Below are 19,206 nucleotides of genomic sequence, written 5' to 3'. Positions count from 1 at the left end.
CTAAAGTTTGCTGGGTTAGATTACTGGTCAGCTAATGATTGGACAGAGATTTCCTTAAGTCACTCAGTCTTTGCCAAAAGGCTCTGTGTGCATGCTGGGGCTCACCTTCAACACTCCACCAGGCAGTTGACCCTTCCTGCTTGCATAGAGCCTCAAGATCAGAAAAAGGGGTGAGTTTAGTACTTTCTCAGATCTTTCTTGAGCCTGTGTACAGTCTTGAGCATGTGTATAGACCTCTAGGTTCCTGGGGATACTTGCAACTTAAGAACTTCTTATTCTTCAGCTTTTTCTTTTAAATCTTTTGGTTAGCCTATTTATTCCAGCTGTAGTCTATTGCCACACTGTTAAAAAATTTGAGTGTAACTGCTTTCAATGAACACACCTGGGAATTAGGACACTGGACAAAGTCCATGTCCAAATAAAGACAGCCTTGTAAGTGAGGTCTTTCAGAAAATGACCAGACAGGTCAAATGATGACAGTTCTCTGAGAATCAGCCTTTGAAAGAGATTCAGACCTCTTCTGCCTCCTCTGGTGGTTACTAGGCTGCTGATTTTCACTGTGATTACAGGCTGTTGGTTTTTAAGGCTACTGTGGAGCTTGGGAAAGTGGAATAGGAGTAGGGCAAGTTAAAACACCACACAGCTCACTGGTTTGTTTTTTGTTTTGCTTTTTACCAATATTCAGCCAATTTTTCTTTAACATCCCTAAGACTGCTGCAAGCCTTTGGTTAATTCCCGCAGTTCAGAAAAAGATGATTGTCACAAATTTTGCCAGTGTTCTCATTATTTTTATCCAGCAGAGAATTATCTGAGGTTTTTACTCCATTGTTTTTCAGATGTGCCCTTATCTTTTATAAGCACTTGTGAGTAAAACGGCTTTCAGCAAGTTATTTCCCACCTTCTATGTAAATATATATGATATTTATATTAGACATATTAATAAGATATATGTGATATATCTTAGGTATATTTATAAGATGTAAGATATTTCTTATAATGTCCTTGTGATTCTGCCATTTTGGTAAGATAAGGCAAAAATAAAAAATTTTGATTGTCTGAGTTTATGTAAGAAGTTAGAATGGAACTTCAGCAAAGAAATTTCTTCTCTATAGATATTTGAAGTTAATAACCTGAAGTACTTCATCCAGAATTCTGAGGTTGTGATCCAAACTGTACTGAAACAGAAAGAGAAAATCATTTTACCAATTCACATATTGGAAAAGTATCTATATTTGTTGTTTATTATGTATGCAGTTAGGAAGGATACAATTAGAAGTTACTGGGGGAGAAAACAGTGTAAGGAATTATAGAGCAAAAATTAAACTGTCACTGTTGGACAAATGAATACTTTGAATATTGTTTTAGAGTGCTGAGGGTCTGGAGTGTGACTGTCTTCAGAATTTGGGTGTATTGAATAATACTTTGGAAGATTTTTAATTTTTAACATTTAAGCTAGATTTGAATTGAAGACCAGAACAAAATATCCCATCATTTTTTAAAGATGAATTTACATCCTTTAAATTTAAAAGTTGGTAGGATGCTAGGCATTTATACTCAAAGCTAATTTGTTTCATTTGCTTCATCTCTGTTATACTACAGAAGTACTCTCTTGTCATCTCCCTTTAATGTTTCTGTAAATAAAGATGTAGTTTTCCTGGGAGAAAGAAAACATTAGATTTTTTTTTTTTCTTTTTTAAGGCTTGTTTGTCCCCAATCTAAAAAAACATCATCACTCTGGAGTTATTTCTGGTCTCTAGCTTACCTGCAGCCATTGTAAAATAGATGGAAAATTGCAGATCCATGACTCACCTTCACATCTGTAATTACCTCAGGCTAAGGACACCCGTGGTGACTTTTAACTCAGCATTTTCCCCCCATATCCACTTAACTCTATTATAGTGCCTCCTAATTAATATCTGTGATGTGATGTTCCCTTAATGGAAATGGCCATTTCATCATCTATTTGATGTTGGATTTCTGCCATCTCCCTTCTTAGGAGACTCTTAAGTATGCACTGCAATCTATCTACTTGATCAATTCCATTCCTTCAATGATTCATCCAGGCTCAGTGAGCTAATGGCTGTGACTCTGCTGCCTGAATCTGTAGAAGAGTTTGAGAAATTGGAAATAAATTAAATTTGTCATCATTGTGGGGCATCTGGTTGGTATCAGACTTTTAAATGAATATGAAACAGGTCATACAAACAGGCAAATACTTTTATCCAGACAGTGTTATCCCTCTGTTTATTGCAATCCTCCCTGTAGCAGTCATGAATTAAGATCTTTCAGTAAATATAAATAGAGGGAAAGAATCAAAACTCCAGCCTTCCTCTTTTTTTCCCCTCTCTCATGTTCCTCTACAACATCCAGTAAATAGCTTCAGTACCAAAAGGTGTTACTATGGCTCTGAGAGGTTGTTTTGTTGTTTCTGTGTGGTAAGAACACAGAGCAGATGGCTAGACATGAAACTTTGCAGAATCTTGGTACATTTAATATAAAACCTGCCCACTGGTGACTCAAATCATCCCACGTACCATAGATCCTTATATCTTTTGTGATTGTCAGCAAAACTGATAGAAAGGATAAAAGTGGACACCACTGCTTATATTACTGGTAGTTTTTATATAGTGATAACACTAGAAGTGCCCATCACTACAAAAACCGCTTAGTGCTAATAACTAAATGATACTAGTTCATTGGAAAAGTTCCAAATTCATTTGGAGTTTGGCTCCTCTTAGTTTTTGTTCATCATGGAAATAAAAGGCAAGATTGTTCTTTCTGCTGCATAATCACCGAATCACCACTGTTTTAATGATTCTAAGAAAAGCATGGTAGATAATTTTTGTAAATCTTTCCCGACACAACCCACTAGTAAAGTAGAATTTTTTTTTAATCTCCAAATATAAGCTTTCATTACTACTAAAAGAAAATAAGAATTTTTCATACTACTAAATCTAAGAACTCATAAAATTATAATGAACTCTTAAAAATTTTTAATATGTTCCCTATAGTTAAAAATTTTTTTAAATTTATTTTTCTTTTTCACTGCTGTACCTGTAACATATGAAAGTTCCCAGGCTGAGGGTCAAATCAGAGGTGCAGCTGTAGGCCTACTCCCCAGCTGCATCAGCGCTGGATCTGAGCTGCATCTGCCATTTACCCAGCAACTTGTGGCAATGCCAGATCCTTAACCTGCTGAGTAAGGCCAGGGATCAAACCCATATCCTCATGGACACTACGTTGGGTTCTTAACCCACTGAGCCACAATGGGAACTCTGGGTTCCTTATAGTTTTTGACGTGAATGAGGGTTTGTCTTTGATTATGAAGTCTTAAGGCTATCCCTAGAGAACACTATCACAAAATTCTTTGTCTCCTGTCTCTTCTTTGTTGTTATCATTGTCTACCTTTGTTTTTTCATAAAAGTTTATGAATAAATTTGAATTTAAAACAAGCTAAGGGCATTTTTTTGAGAACAAACAACGTAATTTTAAAAGATGTTTATTTAGGAAACTTTGGATTTTCTTTAGAACAAAAGCATTTGTATATACATTTTTGATTTCCCTGAAGAAGATAAATCTAACCTTGTTTCTCTTAGAAGAGAAAACTAACCATCCTAACTTGAAACTGTGATATGATCATTGATATTTTATATTTTTAATCACTTTTCAAAAGATAGATTTTCAAAAGATAGAACAGTTTTCATAGTTAAGAGATCAGAGTAAGCAGTATTATTATTTTAATAAATGGGAAAAATGAGGATTATCTACCACAAGGCAAAAAACCAAAGAACAAAATTGTTCCTGGCTGTCTTTATTCCCACTCGGGCCAGTATACCAGATTTCTCTCATATATTTTTGGTTTCTCTACCCCCATATAAAGTTAAGTCTGATGGTAAAAATACTAACTGCTTTATGGTTTTGAGTGTTTTTAAATTCATTTTATTTGGATTTCCAAGTAATTCTTTGAGGTAAACAATAAAAGAATTATTGACAAGCTTAAATTTTAGATGTTGAAATGAAGTCCAGTGAGATTTAGTTACTTCAAGATTCACTTTTGATTCCTCGTGTCACTTAACTTCAATGTGGTGGTCTTTTTATTCTGCCACACTGTCTTTATAAATACATTTTTTAATATATATTGATTACATAACACCTTAAGATTAAGTATTCCTGGACTCATTATTTAAACCTCCCTTTATACAGTGTTCTTCTGGTTTTGCTTGTTAATTGTGTTTGTGCAGCAAGTACTTAATTGCTTCTATATTCTGTATTCTTGCATTATAAGATGCTAATATAGACACATTAAAGAGTTTTAATCCCTGCCTTTAAGAATCTGTCACTTGAGGAATTCCCGTCGTGGCGCAGTGGTTAACGAATCCGGCTAGGAACCATGAGGTTGTGGGTTCGGTCCCTGCCCTTGCTCAGTGGGTTAAGGATCCGGCGTTGCCGTGAGCTGGGGTGTAGGTTGCAGACGCGGCTCGGATCCCGCGTTGCTGTGGCTCTGGCGTAGGCCGGTGGCTACAGCTCCAATTCAACCCCTAGCCTGGGAACCTCCATATGCCGCGGGAGCGGCCCAAGAAATAGCAACAACAATGACAAAAAAGACAAAAGACAAAAAAAAAAATCTGTCACTTGAGTGAAAGAGTCAGATTACATTTTTTAACAGCTTTATTGAGATATAATTGACATATAATAAACTTACATATTTAAAGTATACAATTAGGTAAGTTTTGACATAAGGCTATACACATGAAATAATCTTTTTTTGCCTATGTTTTAATTATGTTTGTTTTCTTATTCTTGAGTTTCAAAAGTTCTTTGTGTATTGTGCATAAAAGTCTTTTATCAGCTATATAAAGTATATCTTTTCATTATGTTAACTGTGACTGTTGAAGAACAGAAGTTTCTAATTTTAGTTTTGTTTTTTCTATTTTGATTACTGTAGCTTTAAAATAATTCTTGAAATCAGGCAGCGCTCTGACTTTGTTCTTCTGCAGAGTTGTTTTGGTGAATTTTAGAATCAATCTGTCAGTATCTGCGAAAAAGCTTGCTAGAATTTTAATTAAAACTTATTTGAATCTATAGATCAATTTGGGAAGAATTAACATCTTAACACTATTTAGTTTTTGACACATGAAATGAAATATCTTCGGGTTTATTTAGGTTTATTTATTTAAATTAAAAAAAAATTAAATTAAAAAAAATTCTCAGATTTATGTCTAAGTATTTCATGTTTTTGTTATTGTAAACTTTGTTTTGTTTTGTTTGTCTTTTTGCCTTTTCTAGGGCTGCCCCCATGGCATGTGGAGGTTCCCAGGCTAGGGGTCTAATTGGAGCCGTAGCCGTCAGCCTACGCCAGAGCCACAGCAACACAGGATCTGAGCCGCGTCTGCGACCCACACCACAGCTCAGGGCAATGCCAGATCCTTAACCCACTGAGCAAGGCCAGGGATCAAACCCGCAACCTAGGGAATCTGGTCCCTACTCAGATTCGTTAACCACTGCGCCACAACGGGAACTCCGTAAATGTTTTTTTTTAAATTTAAGGTTTTGATTGTTCATTGATCCTGTGTGGAAATATATTTGATTTGCAGATTATAGTTTAATATATTACATGCTCTACTGATGCTTTGTGCAGAATATTGCTGAACACAGAGAAGGAGCCACCAACTCTACTTACAGTGTCAAGGAAGGCTGGCATGAAAAATGACATTAATTTTGTAGTTAATTTTGGAATTCCCGTCATGGTGCAGCGGAAATGAATCTGACTAGGAACCATGAGGTTCCGGGTTCAATCCCTGTCCTCGCTCAGTGGGTTAAGGATTCGGTGTTGCTGTGAGCTGTGGTGTAGGTCGCAGACACAGCTCGAATCTGGTGTTGCTATGGCTCTGGCGTAGACCGGAAGCAACAGCTCCGATTAGAACTCTAGCCTGGGAACCTCTATATGCCGTAGGTGCGGCCCTAAAAAGACACACACACACACAAAATTGTAGTTAATTTATTGATTTGTAGCTGAGTATTTTACCCAAAGTTCTAGATGAATTGGTGGAAATTAATTAAAGTATAAATTATCTTAAGTTTTTGAAAAATTATTTTTAAGAAGCAGTGCACTGAGTAATAGACTAGAAACTCTAGTATTGTAATTAATCTGTAATTATATATTTTACAAACCTCAAAACTAAATGTAACTCCACATTTCTGCTGTATTTAGTACCTGACACTACTTTAAGGAAGGATTTTCCCTTCTTCCTCATTTATATGTATTTGTTTGTTAATATTTTCATAGACACATGAATTATTTTATTCAATGGTTTTTAATCTATTACTGTCCATCCAACATTTTTTTTGACGCTAAATTGTCCCACATTTGGTCAATGGAACCCCTTCAAATTAGCTACTGTGTCCCTTTGATATTTACCTTCTTTCACTAATGTCCTTCCTTCTTTTTTGGCTGAAAAGATGTTCTAGGCTCATATTCCCTACCTCTGCTCTGGAATCAACCTATTTTTCAAGGAGCCTTGGATTTTAGTTAAAGAAGTTTTTAGAAATCAAGAATGGAATACTTGGTGTGCTTATTGCTATTGAGGGTGTCCCAAGTGTCTTATCAGTCATCTGTATGTCTTCTTTGGAAAAATGTCTGTTCAAATCCTCTGCCCACTCTTAAGTTGTTTTGTTTGTATTTTTGTTGCTGAGTCATATGAGTTCTTTGAATAATAACCCTTTGTTGGATATATTATTTGCAAATATCTTTTCTTATTCACTGTTTCCTTTTGTTGATGGTTTCCTTTGCAGTAACAAAGCATTTTGGTTTATTTTTGTTTTTGTTTCTCTTGTCTGAATAGACAGATATAAAAAAAATATTACTAAGACTGATGTCAAAGAGCATACTGCCTATGTTTTCTTTTAGAATTTTCATGGTTTCAAGTCTTAGGTTTAGGTCTTTAATCCATTTTGAATTTATTTTTGTAAGCGTGTGAAAGTGGTCTAGTTTAATGCCTTTTCCCCATTGTATGCTCTTTGTCATAGATTGATAGTCCATATAAATTTATTTCTGAGCTCTCTATTCTCTTTCATTGATCTGCATGTCTTTTCTGTATCTGTACCATACTATCTTATAGATTGTAGCATTATAATATAATATGAAATCAAGGAGCATGATTCATCCAGCTTTGTCCTTCTTTCTCAATTGCTTTGGCTATTCAGGGTCCTTTCTGTCTCCATACAAATTTTAGAGTTATTTCTTCTAGTTCTGTGAAAAATGCCTTCAGTATTTTATTTTTTATTTTTTTATTTTTTGGTCTTTTTTTTTTTTTTGCATTTTCTAGGGCTGCTCTCGCAGCATATGGAGGTTCCCAAGCTAGGTGTCGAATTGGAGCCATAGCCACTGGGCCTACACCAGAGCCACAGCAATGCGGGATCTGAGCCATGTCTGCAACCTACACCACAGCTCACAGTAATGCCGAATCCTTAACCCACTGAGCAAGGCCAGGGACCGAACCCACAACCTCATGGTTCCTAGTCGGATTCGTTAACCACTGTGCCACGACAGGAACTCCTGCCTTTGGTATTTTAATAGTGATCACATTGAATCTGTAGTTTGCCTTGGATAGTATGGCCATTTTAATATATTAATTCTTGCAATCCTTGAGTACGATTTATCTTTCCATGTTTCTGTTGTCTTGAATTTCTTTCATTAGTGACTTAGAATTATCCTAGTACAAGCTTTTACCCTTTTGGTTATATTTATTCCTGGGTATTTTATTCTTTTTGAGGCAGTTGTAAATGGATTGTTTCTTGAGTTTCTCTTTCTGATAGTTTGTTATTAGTGTATAGAAACACAATAGATTTCTATATATTGATTTTGTATTCTGAAACTTTACTAAATTCATTTATTCTAATATTTTTTTGGTGGAGGGTTTAGGATTTTCTATATAAAGTATTATATCTGTGTACAGTGACAGTTTTACTTCTTCCTTTCCAATTTGGATTTCCTTTCTTTTCTTTTTCTTGACTGACTGCTGTGGCTAGGACTGATTATATTATGTTGAATAGAAGTAATGAGTGAGCATTCTTGTGTTGTTCCTGATCTTAGAGGAAATACTTTCATCTTTTTGACATTGACTATGACGGTGACTATGGGTTTCTCATATATAGCCTTTATTATGTTGAGGTGTGTTCCCTCTATACTCTCTTTGTTGAGAGTTTTTGTCAAATGGATGTTGAATTTTGTGAAAAGCTAAATCTATTGAGATGATCATACTGTTTTTATTCAATTAGTTAGATGTTTTGTCATTTGGATTGATTTTCCTTGCATCCCTGGGATAAATCCCACTTGATTGTGTATGATCCTTTTGATGTCAAATTTGTTTTGCTAATATATTTTGTTGAGGATTTTTAAATCAATGTTCATTAGTGATATTTGCCTGTAATCAATCAATCTTTCTTTCTTCTTTCTTTCTTTCTTTCTTTCTTTCTTTCTTTCTTTCTTTCTTTTCTTTCTTTCTTCTTTCTTCTGGTGGTATCTTTGTCTAGTTTTGGTATCAAGGTGATACTGGCCATAAAGAATAAGTTCAGAAATGTTTCTTCCTTTTCAAATTTTTGGAATATTTTGAGAAGGATAGGTGTTAACTCTTCCTTAAATGTTTTACAGAGTCATCTGTGAAGTCATCTGATCTTGGACTGTTTTTATTAGGAGGTTTTTTAAATTACAGCTTCAATTTCATTATGGCAATATGTTTGTTCATATTTTCTGAGAATTCATCTATTTATTCTATATTGTCCTTTTTTATTGGCATATAATTGTTCATAGTAATCTCAAAATCCTTGGGATTTTTGTAGAGGTGACTATAACTTCTCTTTCATTTTTGATTTTATCAATTTGGGCCCTCTATCAGTTTTTTCCTTCATGACTCTGGCTAAAGGTTTATCAGTGTTGTTTATCTTTTCAAAAAAGCTGCTTTTAGCTTTGTGATATTTTCTGTTGTTTTTTAGTCTCTATTTCATTTATTTTCCCTTTTATTTTTATTATTTCCTTACTTCTACTAATTTTGGAATTTGTTTATTCTTTTTCTAGTTCCTTTAGGTATAAGGTCAGATTGTTTGGGATTTTTCTTGTTTCCCGAGGTAGGCTTATATCACTGTAAACTTTCCTCTTAGAAATGCTTTTGCTGTGTCCCACGGATTTTGGATTGGGTGTCTCCATTTCGTTGGTCTCCAGGTATTTTTTTATTTCCTCTTTTATTTCTTTAGTTACCCACTCATCTTTTAGTAGCATGTTGTTTAGGCTCCATGTGTTTATGTTTTCTGCAGTTTTTTTCCTTGTAGTTGATTTCTAGTTTCATACTCTTTTCTTCAGAAAAGCTGCTTGATACTATTTCAGTCGTCTTAAATTTTTTGAGGCTTGTTTTGTAGCCCAACATATGATCTATCCGGGAGAATATTCTATGTCTCTTGAAAACAATATGTATTCTCTTACTTTTGGGTGAATTGTTCTGTATATATCTTTTTTTTTTTTTTTTTTTGCTTTTTAAGGCTGCATCCACAGCACATGGAGGTTCCCAGGCTAGTGGTCCAATTGGAGCTATAGCTGTCAGCTACACCACAGCCACAGAAACGCAGGATCCAAGCTGCATCTCCACCCTACACCACAGCTCATGGCAATGCCAGATCCTCAACCCACTGAGCAAGGCCAGGGATTGAACCATCAACCCCATGGTTCCTAGTCAGATTCATTTCTGCTGTACCACAATGGGTACTCCTGTTCTGTATATATCTATTAATTTAATTTAATATAGTGTTTTGTTTAAGGCAATGCTTTTTTATTTTCTGTCTGGATGATCTGTTCATCGATGTAAGTAGGGTGTTAAAGTTCCCTACTCTTATTATATTACTATCAGTTTCTACCTTTATGTTTGTTAATATTTTCTTTATGTATTTAGGTGCACCTATGGTAGTTGCATGTGCATTTATACTTGTTTTATCTTCTTACTAGGTTCATTCCTTTATCATTATGTGATGTCCCTCTATTGTTACAGTTTTCATTTTAAAATTTATTTTGTCTGATATGAATATCACTAACCCAGCTTTCTTTTCATTACCGTTTGTGTGGAATGCTTTTGGCATCCCCTGACTTTCAGTCTGTTTGTATTTTTAGATCTTAAGTGATCCTATAGGCAGCATTTATGTGGGTCTTATTTTTGTATCCATTCAGCCACTCTGTCTTTGGAATATAACACTAATTCACTTACATATAACTATTGACAGGTATGTACTTATTTTCATTTTGTTAATTGTTTCCTGGTGGTTCTTATAGCTTTTTGGTTTTTTTTCTTCTTTTGACCTATTCTCTTCTGATTTGATGATTCTCTTTACTGTTGTGCATATATTCCTTCATCATCAATTGACTTTAAAAAAGGCAGATTATCCTAGATAATCTGGATGGGTCTGATTCAGTTCATTGAAAGATCTTACAGTCAGAGTTAAGATCTTCCCTGAAAAAGAAGAGAAAAATTCCTTCTGTGAACCTAGCCTCAGCCTCTGTCCTTTGGACTTACCTAGTCAGCCTCCACACCTTCACAAGCTAAATCCTTGCAATAAATCCCTCTCTATATATCTCTTCCTGGCTCTGTTTCTCTTATTGAATATGACAAATACAGTACTCTTATGAATAAAGCTGCCATGTGCATTCTTGTATGCAGTTTTGGGGATATGCATTTTCAACTTCTTTTGGGTAAATACCTAGAAGTGGAATTTCTGTGTCAAAGGGTAGATGTAGATTTAATTTTATAAGAAATTGCTAATCTGTTTTCCAAAATGGTGCATTTTATGTGCTACCAGCAATATATAAGAATTCTACTTGTTGTATATACTTGTCAACACTTAGTATCGTCATTCTTCCTTCTTTTTTTTTTTTTTTGTCTTTTTAGGGCTGTACCTGCAGCATATGGAAATTTCCAGGCTAGGGGTTGAATTGGAGCTGCAGCTTCCAGCCTACACCACAGCCACAGCAATGCCAGATCCAAGCTGCATCTGTGACCTACACCACAGCTCACAGCAACGCTGGATCCTTAACCCACTGAAAGAGGCCAGGGATCAAACCCACATCCTCATGGGTACTATTCTGGTTCATTACCACTGAACCACAATGGAGACTCCCAGTGTTGTCATTCTTTTTGATTTTAGCCATTCTTTTGATATATATTGGTATCTCAGATTTTCATTTGCATTTCTGGGATGACTAGTGATGTTGACAAGTATTTCATGTACTTTATCTTCAGTTGTTTAATGTTCCCTATGAAACTTATGTTCAAGGCATTTGCCCACTTATCTAAATTTGTTTGTTTATATTTTTATTGTTAACTCGTAAAGGAAGTCTTCAAATATTCTGAACATAAATCTTCATTTAGATACAGTCATCTCTTTGTATCTATGGGGGAATTGTTCTGGGAGTTCCCCATGGATACCAAAATTCACAGTTACTCAAGTCCCTTATAGTGGGCCCTTTAAATCTGCAAGTTCCATATTTATGGATAATATATGTTTCCACCCATGATTGGTTGAGTCCATGTATGTGGAACTCTTTGGATATGACTATTTTTTTCTGAATATTTCTTGCTCATTTTCCTGAAGTTGCTTTAATATTGATCTATTATTTTTAAAAGTTTATTAGGTATATTGCTTTCTTTATTATGTCTAAGAAATCTTTACCTGCACCCACTGTCATAAAGCCATACTTCTTTATTTCCTTCTGTAAGTCTAATAGTTTTAGGTTTTATGTGTATGTCTGTGGTCTAAAATAATTTTTATTTGTTGTATGACGTTTACAGGTTTTTTTTTATATATCAGTATCTACTTGTTCCACAACATTTATTGGATGGACTACCCTTCCCCTGTGGACAATTTTACTAGTACCTTTGTTGAAAGACAATTGGCTATTCAAAGTATGGATTTACCTAGGAATTCTGTTTAGACCCATTGATTATAGTCTTTCCTTAGACTACAACCAAGTAAATTTTTAAAATTTTATTTATTTATTTATTTGCTTTTTTAGGGCCACACCCGCGGCATATGGAGGTTCCCAGGCTAGGGGTCCAATTGGAGCTATAGCTGCCAGCCTATGCCCCAGCAACATGCGATTTGAGCTGCGTCTGTGACCTGTACCACAGTTCATGGCAACACCAGATCCTTAACCCACTCAGTGAGGCCAGGGATCGAACACGCAATCTCATGTTCCTAGTCAGATTTGTTTCCTCTTCTCCACGATGGGAACTCCACCAAGTAAATTTTTTTAACTCGATGAATTTTATTATATTTATAATTGTGCAGCCATCATCACAACCCAATTTTACATCATTTCCATCCCAAACACCCCAGCCCATACCCCACCCCAACCTGTCTCCTTTGGTGACCACAAGTTTTTCAAGGTCTGTGAGTCAGTTTCTGTTCTGCAAAGCGGTTCATTGTATCCTTTTTTTAGATTCCACATACAAGTAATAGTATATGACATTTGTGTTTCACAGTCTGACTTCACTCAGCATGATAATCTAGATCCATCCATGTTGTTGCAAATGCCATTATTTCATTCCTTTATATGGCTGAGTAATACTGCATTATATATATGTACCATATCTTCTTTATCCATTCCTCTGTTAATGGACATTTAGATTGCTTCCATGTCTTAGCTATTATATATAGTGATGCAATGAACATTGGGGTACATGTACATGATTTTCTCTGAATAGATGCCCAGGAGTGAGATTGCTGGATCATACGGTAATTCTATTTTTTGTCTTTTGAGGAATCTCCATACTGTTTTCCATAGTGGTTGTACCAATTTACATTCCCACCAATAATGTAAGAGGGTTCGCTTTTCTCCACACCCTCTCTAGCACTTATTATTTGTAGACTTTTTGATGTTGGCCATTCTGGCTGGTGTAAGGCGGTACCCCAAATCAGAGTTTTGATTTGCATTCCTCTAATAATTAGTGATGTTGAACATCTTTTCGTGTGTTTTTTGGCCTTTTGTGTGTGTGTGTGTGTGTGTGTTTTACGGTTGCACTCATGGCACATGGAAGTTTCCAGACTAGGGGTTGAATCAGAGCTACAGGTGCTAGCCTGCACCACAGTGACAGCAATGTGGGATCTGAGCTGTGTCTGCAACCTACACCACAGCATATAGGAACACTGGATCCTTAACCCAGTAAGCGAGGCCAGGGATTGAACCCACATCTTCATGGATACTAGTTGGATTTGTTACTGCTGAGCCACAATGGGAACTCCTTGTATGTCTTCTTTGGAGAATTGTCTGTTTAGGTCTTCTGCCCATTTTTGATGAGGTTGCTTGTTTTTTTGGTATTGAGCTGCAGGAGTTTATGCATTTTGGAAAGTAATCCCTTGTCAGTTACTTTTAGTTGCAAATGCTTTCTCCTTTTTAAGTTTGATTAGGTCCTATTCGTTTATTTTTGTTTTTATTGTCATTCCTCATGGAAGTGGATCTGAGAAGATAATTGCTGTGGCTTATGTCAGAGAGTGTTCAGTCTGTGTTTTCCTCTGAGAGTTTTATAGTATCTGGTTTTCTATTTAGGTCTTTTATCCATTTTGAGTTTATAGTTGTGTAGTGTTAGGGAGTGTTCTAATTTCATTCTTTTCCAAGTAGCTGCCCAGTTTTGCAGCATCGCTTATTGAAGGGACTGTCTTTTCTCCTTTGTGCTTTCTTGCCTCCTTTGTCGTAGATTAGTTGACTGTGGGTGTGTGGGTTATATTTTGGGCTTTCTGTCCTGTTGCACTACTCGATATTTCTGTTTTTGTGCCAGTACTGTACTGTTTTGATGACCATAGCTTTGTGGTATAGTCTGAAGTCAGGGAGCCTGATTCCTTCAGCTCCATTTTTCTTTCTCAGGATGGCTTTGGCTATTCTGGGTCTTTTATGCTTCCGAACAAACTTTAAAATAATTGTTAACTTTCTTTTCTTCCTTCCTTCCTACCTCCCTCCCCCCCCTTCTTTCTCTCTTTCTTTCTTTCTTATTCCTTAGGGTTGTTAAATAATCACGATATCTGCTCTCAGGGACTTCTTTACTTTCTTCATGAGTTATTTCTTTTGTCTCATTGCAGTGGCTAGGACCTTCACTACAGTGTTGAATAGAAGTGATGAGCATGGTAGTCCTGGCCTTCTTTCTTGTCTTGGGTGGAATGTCTTCACTGCTATGCATGAAGTTAGTTTAAGTTTTTGTGTAGTGATTCTTAATCAGATTGAGGAAGTTTCTTTTCATTCTGTTTTGCTGAGCGTTTTTATTGGGTAATGGATATTGATTTTATCTTTTCTGCAACTTTTGATATAATTATGTGGGGATCTTTAATCTGTCAGTTTGATCAGTTTCATTAATTGATTTTTCAAATGTTAAACCAAAACAAAAGCATAATTTTTATGTCTTTCTGATGAATTAACCCTTTTATCATTATGAAGTGTTCCTCTTTATCTTTCATATAATACTCCTCAACTTGAATTCTGTTTTGTAATATTAATATAACTGCTCCCACTTTCTTATGATTATTGTTTTCGTATTTATTTCTTTTAATTTTTAGGTTACTCTCTCTTTCCTTACTTTTTGTCGCAACCCAGACTGTTGGTTCTGTGGAATTTTTCAAGGTCTGAATTTTGCTGATTACATCTTCTTGGTGGCATTTAAAATGTTCCTCTGTTCCCTCTCTATAAACTTGATTAGTTAAATATAGAGGCCATAGTGATCTTGACTAGAACATTTATTGTTCTTCATGTACAAAAGCTTTAGAGTTGTTTAAGCAAACATGCAAGAAGTTAACCTGATCCCAAGATGAAATTAATTTGATTTTAGATAAAGAACTTACACAGTTTATATGTAGCATGATTTGATATTATCTTTTTATTTTTATTAAATATGTTCTCTATTTTTATAAATTTATATTTTCTAAGTGCTATGTATTCTATAGTCCTTTCCCCCTGAATATTGTTTGTCATAAATATTTTCAGTATTGGACCTTTATTGTATGTGTAATCATTTATTAACAAATAGTAGTTCGGCTACCTGAAAGAGTTAGTCTGCTTGTATTTTATTTACTGGCAAAAGTAGGGCAGTTGTACAGCCAAGCCTTGAACAACATGAGGGTTAGGGGTGTCCATGTTCCGTGCAGTTGAGAATCATATAACTTATAGTTGGCCTTATGAATATGCATTTCCTTCATATATGGGGTCTGCATCTGTGGATTCAACCACCTGTGGATTGTGTGGTACTGTAATATTTACTATTGAAAAAAATCTGTAGTGTAAGGGAATCCATTCAATTTAAACTTAACCATGTGGTTCAAGAGTCAACTGTACTAAAAATATTGTTCATAGTTCTCAATGTATTTTTTATATGTATCTGAAATATCTTGCTCAAGGTTTTTAGCTTTTAATTTTACTGTTTTGTTGATTCTTATACAATCAAGTAATTATTGAGTTGACCCTAGGAATTGGAATAAGCTATATTTATTTATATAGTAGAATACTTTTGACATCATCCCTTTTGATATGTCCAGGTCCCATGAAATAGAAATCTGAGTTATGTGCCAAGCTTGGTACATGTTCTCATCAGATGAATATTAATTGTGCTTTTTTCCCTCCCAGGCTTCTCATGCATAATATCCTGGTTTCATAAAAGCCCTTTGAAGTACCTTACCTGTTGATAGGCAAATCCTAGATTTAATTTTAATGATATTTTTCTTAGGAAGTGTTTTATGTAAAATATCTTTTCTCAACAATACAAACTAAATGATACCATTAAATTACTGACATTGAAGACAGTGAACTTTTATAAAATAGTCTTTATATGCTCCTCATGGAAAAAAATGAATATGATAGAGTATTTTATTTTCTGTGTTAATTGGGACATTCATTCACTGTATGATAAACAGTGGCTTTTGGAGGCATCATTTATTTCTTTATGGGAACTAATACGTCATTCAGGCCAGGGGTGCTTTGTTTGTTTATTATCGAAGGCTCTTTGGAAGGTGGTTTTTCAGAAATCTTTTCTGAAAAATAATAGTGGCAGATTATTTATTTCAGGTACTGAACAGTACAGCGAATACACAGGCTATGCTGAAACATATCGTTGGGCCCGGAGCCATGAAGATAGGAGTGAAAGGTGAGTTCATTTCCGACTATAGTATCACATGGCCAAAAGCTAAGGAATGTGGGCTTGACCCTGGTTCACTCTTTTTCCCATCTCTTCTTTTTTTTTTTTTTTTTTTTTTTAACTAGCGTAGTTGATTTGCAATATTGTGCCAGTTTCTGCTGTACAGCAGAGTGACTTAGTCATACATGTAATACATGTTAGAAATTTGTTAGAAATTTAATTTTTTAAAAAATTCAGTAGTACAAGTTCATTAGGAGTTAAAACAGTATTACTGTCTCCTTATACCAAAGGGGAGAACAGAGAAAGAGATGCCAAATGGCTAAACTAAGAACAAGAAAGGCACAGCGCTCTGGGTATTTCAGTTGCTAATTGTAACCAGTCAGTGGAAGTTAATTTCTGAGGCCATACTTATTTAGAATAGATTCTAATCACAGTTTAAAGCCTTTGAACAGCTTATTATCTTTAACTTCTGTGAGATTAAGTAGGGGAGGCCTCTGTTGGGATCGTTTGTCTAATGCCTCAAAACAGTTGACAGCAGAACCTATGGTGAACTTTGCTGCTACTGTCTCCTGTTTCTTACTGAAATGTATTTTACGCTTTGACATTTTTGCTTCCCCATCAAATTAGTTTACCAGAGATAAATTTTACAGAAAACGTGTGTTTGTGTGTGGGGTGTGTGTGTGTGTTAATGCAAAAGAGCCATTGTAACAGAAATAATCGGCTATTGCCCATGTAGCCATACAACTTATTTTTTGTAATATCTCAAGTCCAGTCCTTAGTCTCTTCCTTTGTTTTGGTTAAAATGTGTGGTTACAATAGTTATCTATGTGGATGTTTAATTTCTGATACTTAAACAGGGTAATATGAAAGCTTCTATTGCTATTCTTTAGTGTGAAAACTTGGCTGGCATATCGATATATGCACATTTATAAAGAGATGAAATATTTGGAATTTCATATTTCTAAAAAATCACCATCTTATCCAGGCCTTCCTCTTTCCATTGGCAAAGTGTTATTGTTTGCTTCGATCTCTCTTTTTAAAAATAGCTTTGCACAATCAGCAATTGAGCACAGTAGGTAGAATTTTGTATTGAATTATTTCCCCTGCCCTTTTTTTTTTTTTTTTAAACAGAACTTGATTTCTTGGGATTAGTACTTGGACAATATATGGCGATATTATAAACTCACTGACTTAGAGCAGGTCTTTCAAAACAAAGGAGGAATGAGCTCTTGTCAAGATACAAATGCTGTGTTGTTAGAAGAAAACAAAGAACTAAATTCCTTTTGCACCCCCACCCCAAAATCTATTAGCCTCAGATACTCACTGTAAATGATGTATCTGTTTATAATACCTTCTATTTATTGTGTCTAAATAATTTTTCATTTTACTGTTTAATGCCTGGCAGCCTTGAAATCTTAAAATGGTGTTTTCTGCCCTCCTGATTTTCTGAGCTCACTAGCCACTGGTTTGTTTGTTTGTTTTTAATATTTTAACCCTGTGAGGGTTTTATTTTGTGAGTGCTTCTCCCTGTTCCTCATCTTCCCCCCTTTGTCCTGCCCCAGAGACGATTGGCAGCGACGAGGCACTGAAATTGTTGCCATTGACGCCCTTCACTTCAGACGCTACCTCGACCAGTTCGTGCCTGAGAAAATCAGACGCGAGCTTAACAAGGCCAGTAACCTTATTTCTTACTTCATCTGGCAGCTATCATCTATTTACTGCCATTTTATTAATGCTGAAATTAATGCTTTCTGGTAATTCTTGCCGTGTCAGTATGTCTGCCCACAGCTCTCCTGATTTAATGGGTCTGTCAGCTTGTACAGGATGTACTTTCCATTTTGCAATTGTTTGATTACTGATGCCAGATAGACTGTTGCTTGATATTAAGCCCTACACATGCATTTATCTCATCAAGTACTTTTAGCTGCTTTGGAACACTATCATCGTACAACCATATATAAATGAATGAATCCTGCAAGTTTTTTTCAGACCTACCCAGTGACATTTTCTCTACAAGGTATGCTGTTAGGATTAAAAGAGATAAGTCATAAATGTCTAATGAGTATTTTTCTATTACAGGTAAGATTCACGTGTAAATTATTTTAATCGGTAATTTGACGTATTTATCATAGCATCTATGGTTTTCTGTGCTGCTTAGTTTTGTCTCCAATAATCATTTTCTTTTTTTCTTTTTATTGTATTGCAGGAATATAAAAATGAGCCAGACCTATTGTTAGTTCAAATTTTTACTACTGTTAACCATGATAAATAAACTCATTCAACAGAATGCTGATTCTATCTATTCTCTAGACAGAAAAGGCCTCACCAAAATAGTTGACATTTTCTTTAGTTCCTCAAATTACTTTCACAGCTGAGAAGATTGACCCAATTCCAAAAAGCATTGTTTAATTCCCATGAGTAGGATTTGATTTTGAAATTCTTTATTAAGATAATGAGTTGTGTAGTTTTGCATGGTTTACGTAGGGATTGCATATACCAATCCCTATGTAAAGTTGTTAATGACATCAGGCTGGGGGCACCATTGTAAGGGTTGAGAGTGCCTTGGGTTGGTATGCGTGGCATTCAGCATATCATCCTCACATCTTCTCCCTGCCTCTTACCATAGGAATGGCCTCTCTGTGGTGCTCTGTTTATCCCAGCTCAAGCGCCTTCCCTTTTCATATTATTGTTAGTAAAAGAGCCAAATGATCCAGAAAGGCTTTTACTACACTTAAAAACTTGGTAGATATTTTGAATATAATTACACTTGTTATCTTACATCATAATGTACTTGAGAATCTAATTTACTGTTGAACATTTATATAAATATGATTTATATATATAATTTATTAGGTTATTTTAATGTTCTCAAAGGAATCTCATAAAGTTTGAAGAGCAAATGCATGATTTTCCAAAGTTGAATTTATATGTTTTCCATTTAAAAAAAAATAATTCCTCAGAAAAGCTATCCAAAAAGACTGTTCTTTAATATATCAGCAGTTATAATCTCTCTCTTTTATCTGACTTATGATACCTAGGAATGTCTTTTTTTATGTTA

The 19,206-nt window shown here is 35.2% G+C and overlaps 1 protein-coding gene across 3 annotated transcripts in view; it reads left to right on the top strand.

The window, feature by feature from the left end:
• Positions 1-19,206, top strand: part of PARG (poly(ADP-ribose) glycohydrolase) — a 141,728-nt gene that overhangs the window by 96,274 nt on the left and 26,248 nt on the right. For all 3 annotated transcript variants that reach the window (XM_047762746.1, XM_047762747.1, XM_047762745.1), the window contains exons 14-15: positions 16,079-16,157; positions 17,711-17,819. In XM_047762746.1, the coding sequence (XP_047618702.1) occupies positions 16,079-16,157; positions 17,711-17,819 (188 nt within the window). The remainder of the gene's footprint in view (positions 1-16,078; positions 16,158-17,710; positions 17,820-19,206) is intronic.

This window comes from Phacochoerus africanus, chromosome 15 (genome assembly GCF_016906955.1).
Source record: "Phacochoerus africanus isolate WHEZ1 chromosome 15, ROS_Pafr_v1, whole genome shotgun sequence".
Taxonomy (NCBI): Eukaryota; Metazoa; Chordata; class Mammalia; order Artiodactyla; family Suidae; genus Phacochoerus; species Phacochoerus africanus.
Note: the sequence above shows the minus strand (reverse complement) of the source record. Positions and strands in the feature narration are given on the sequence as shown.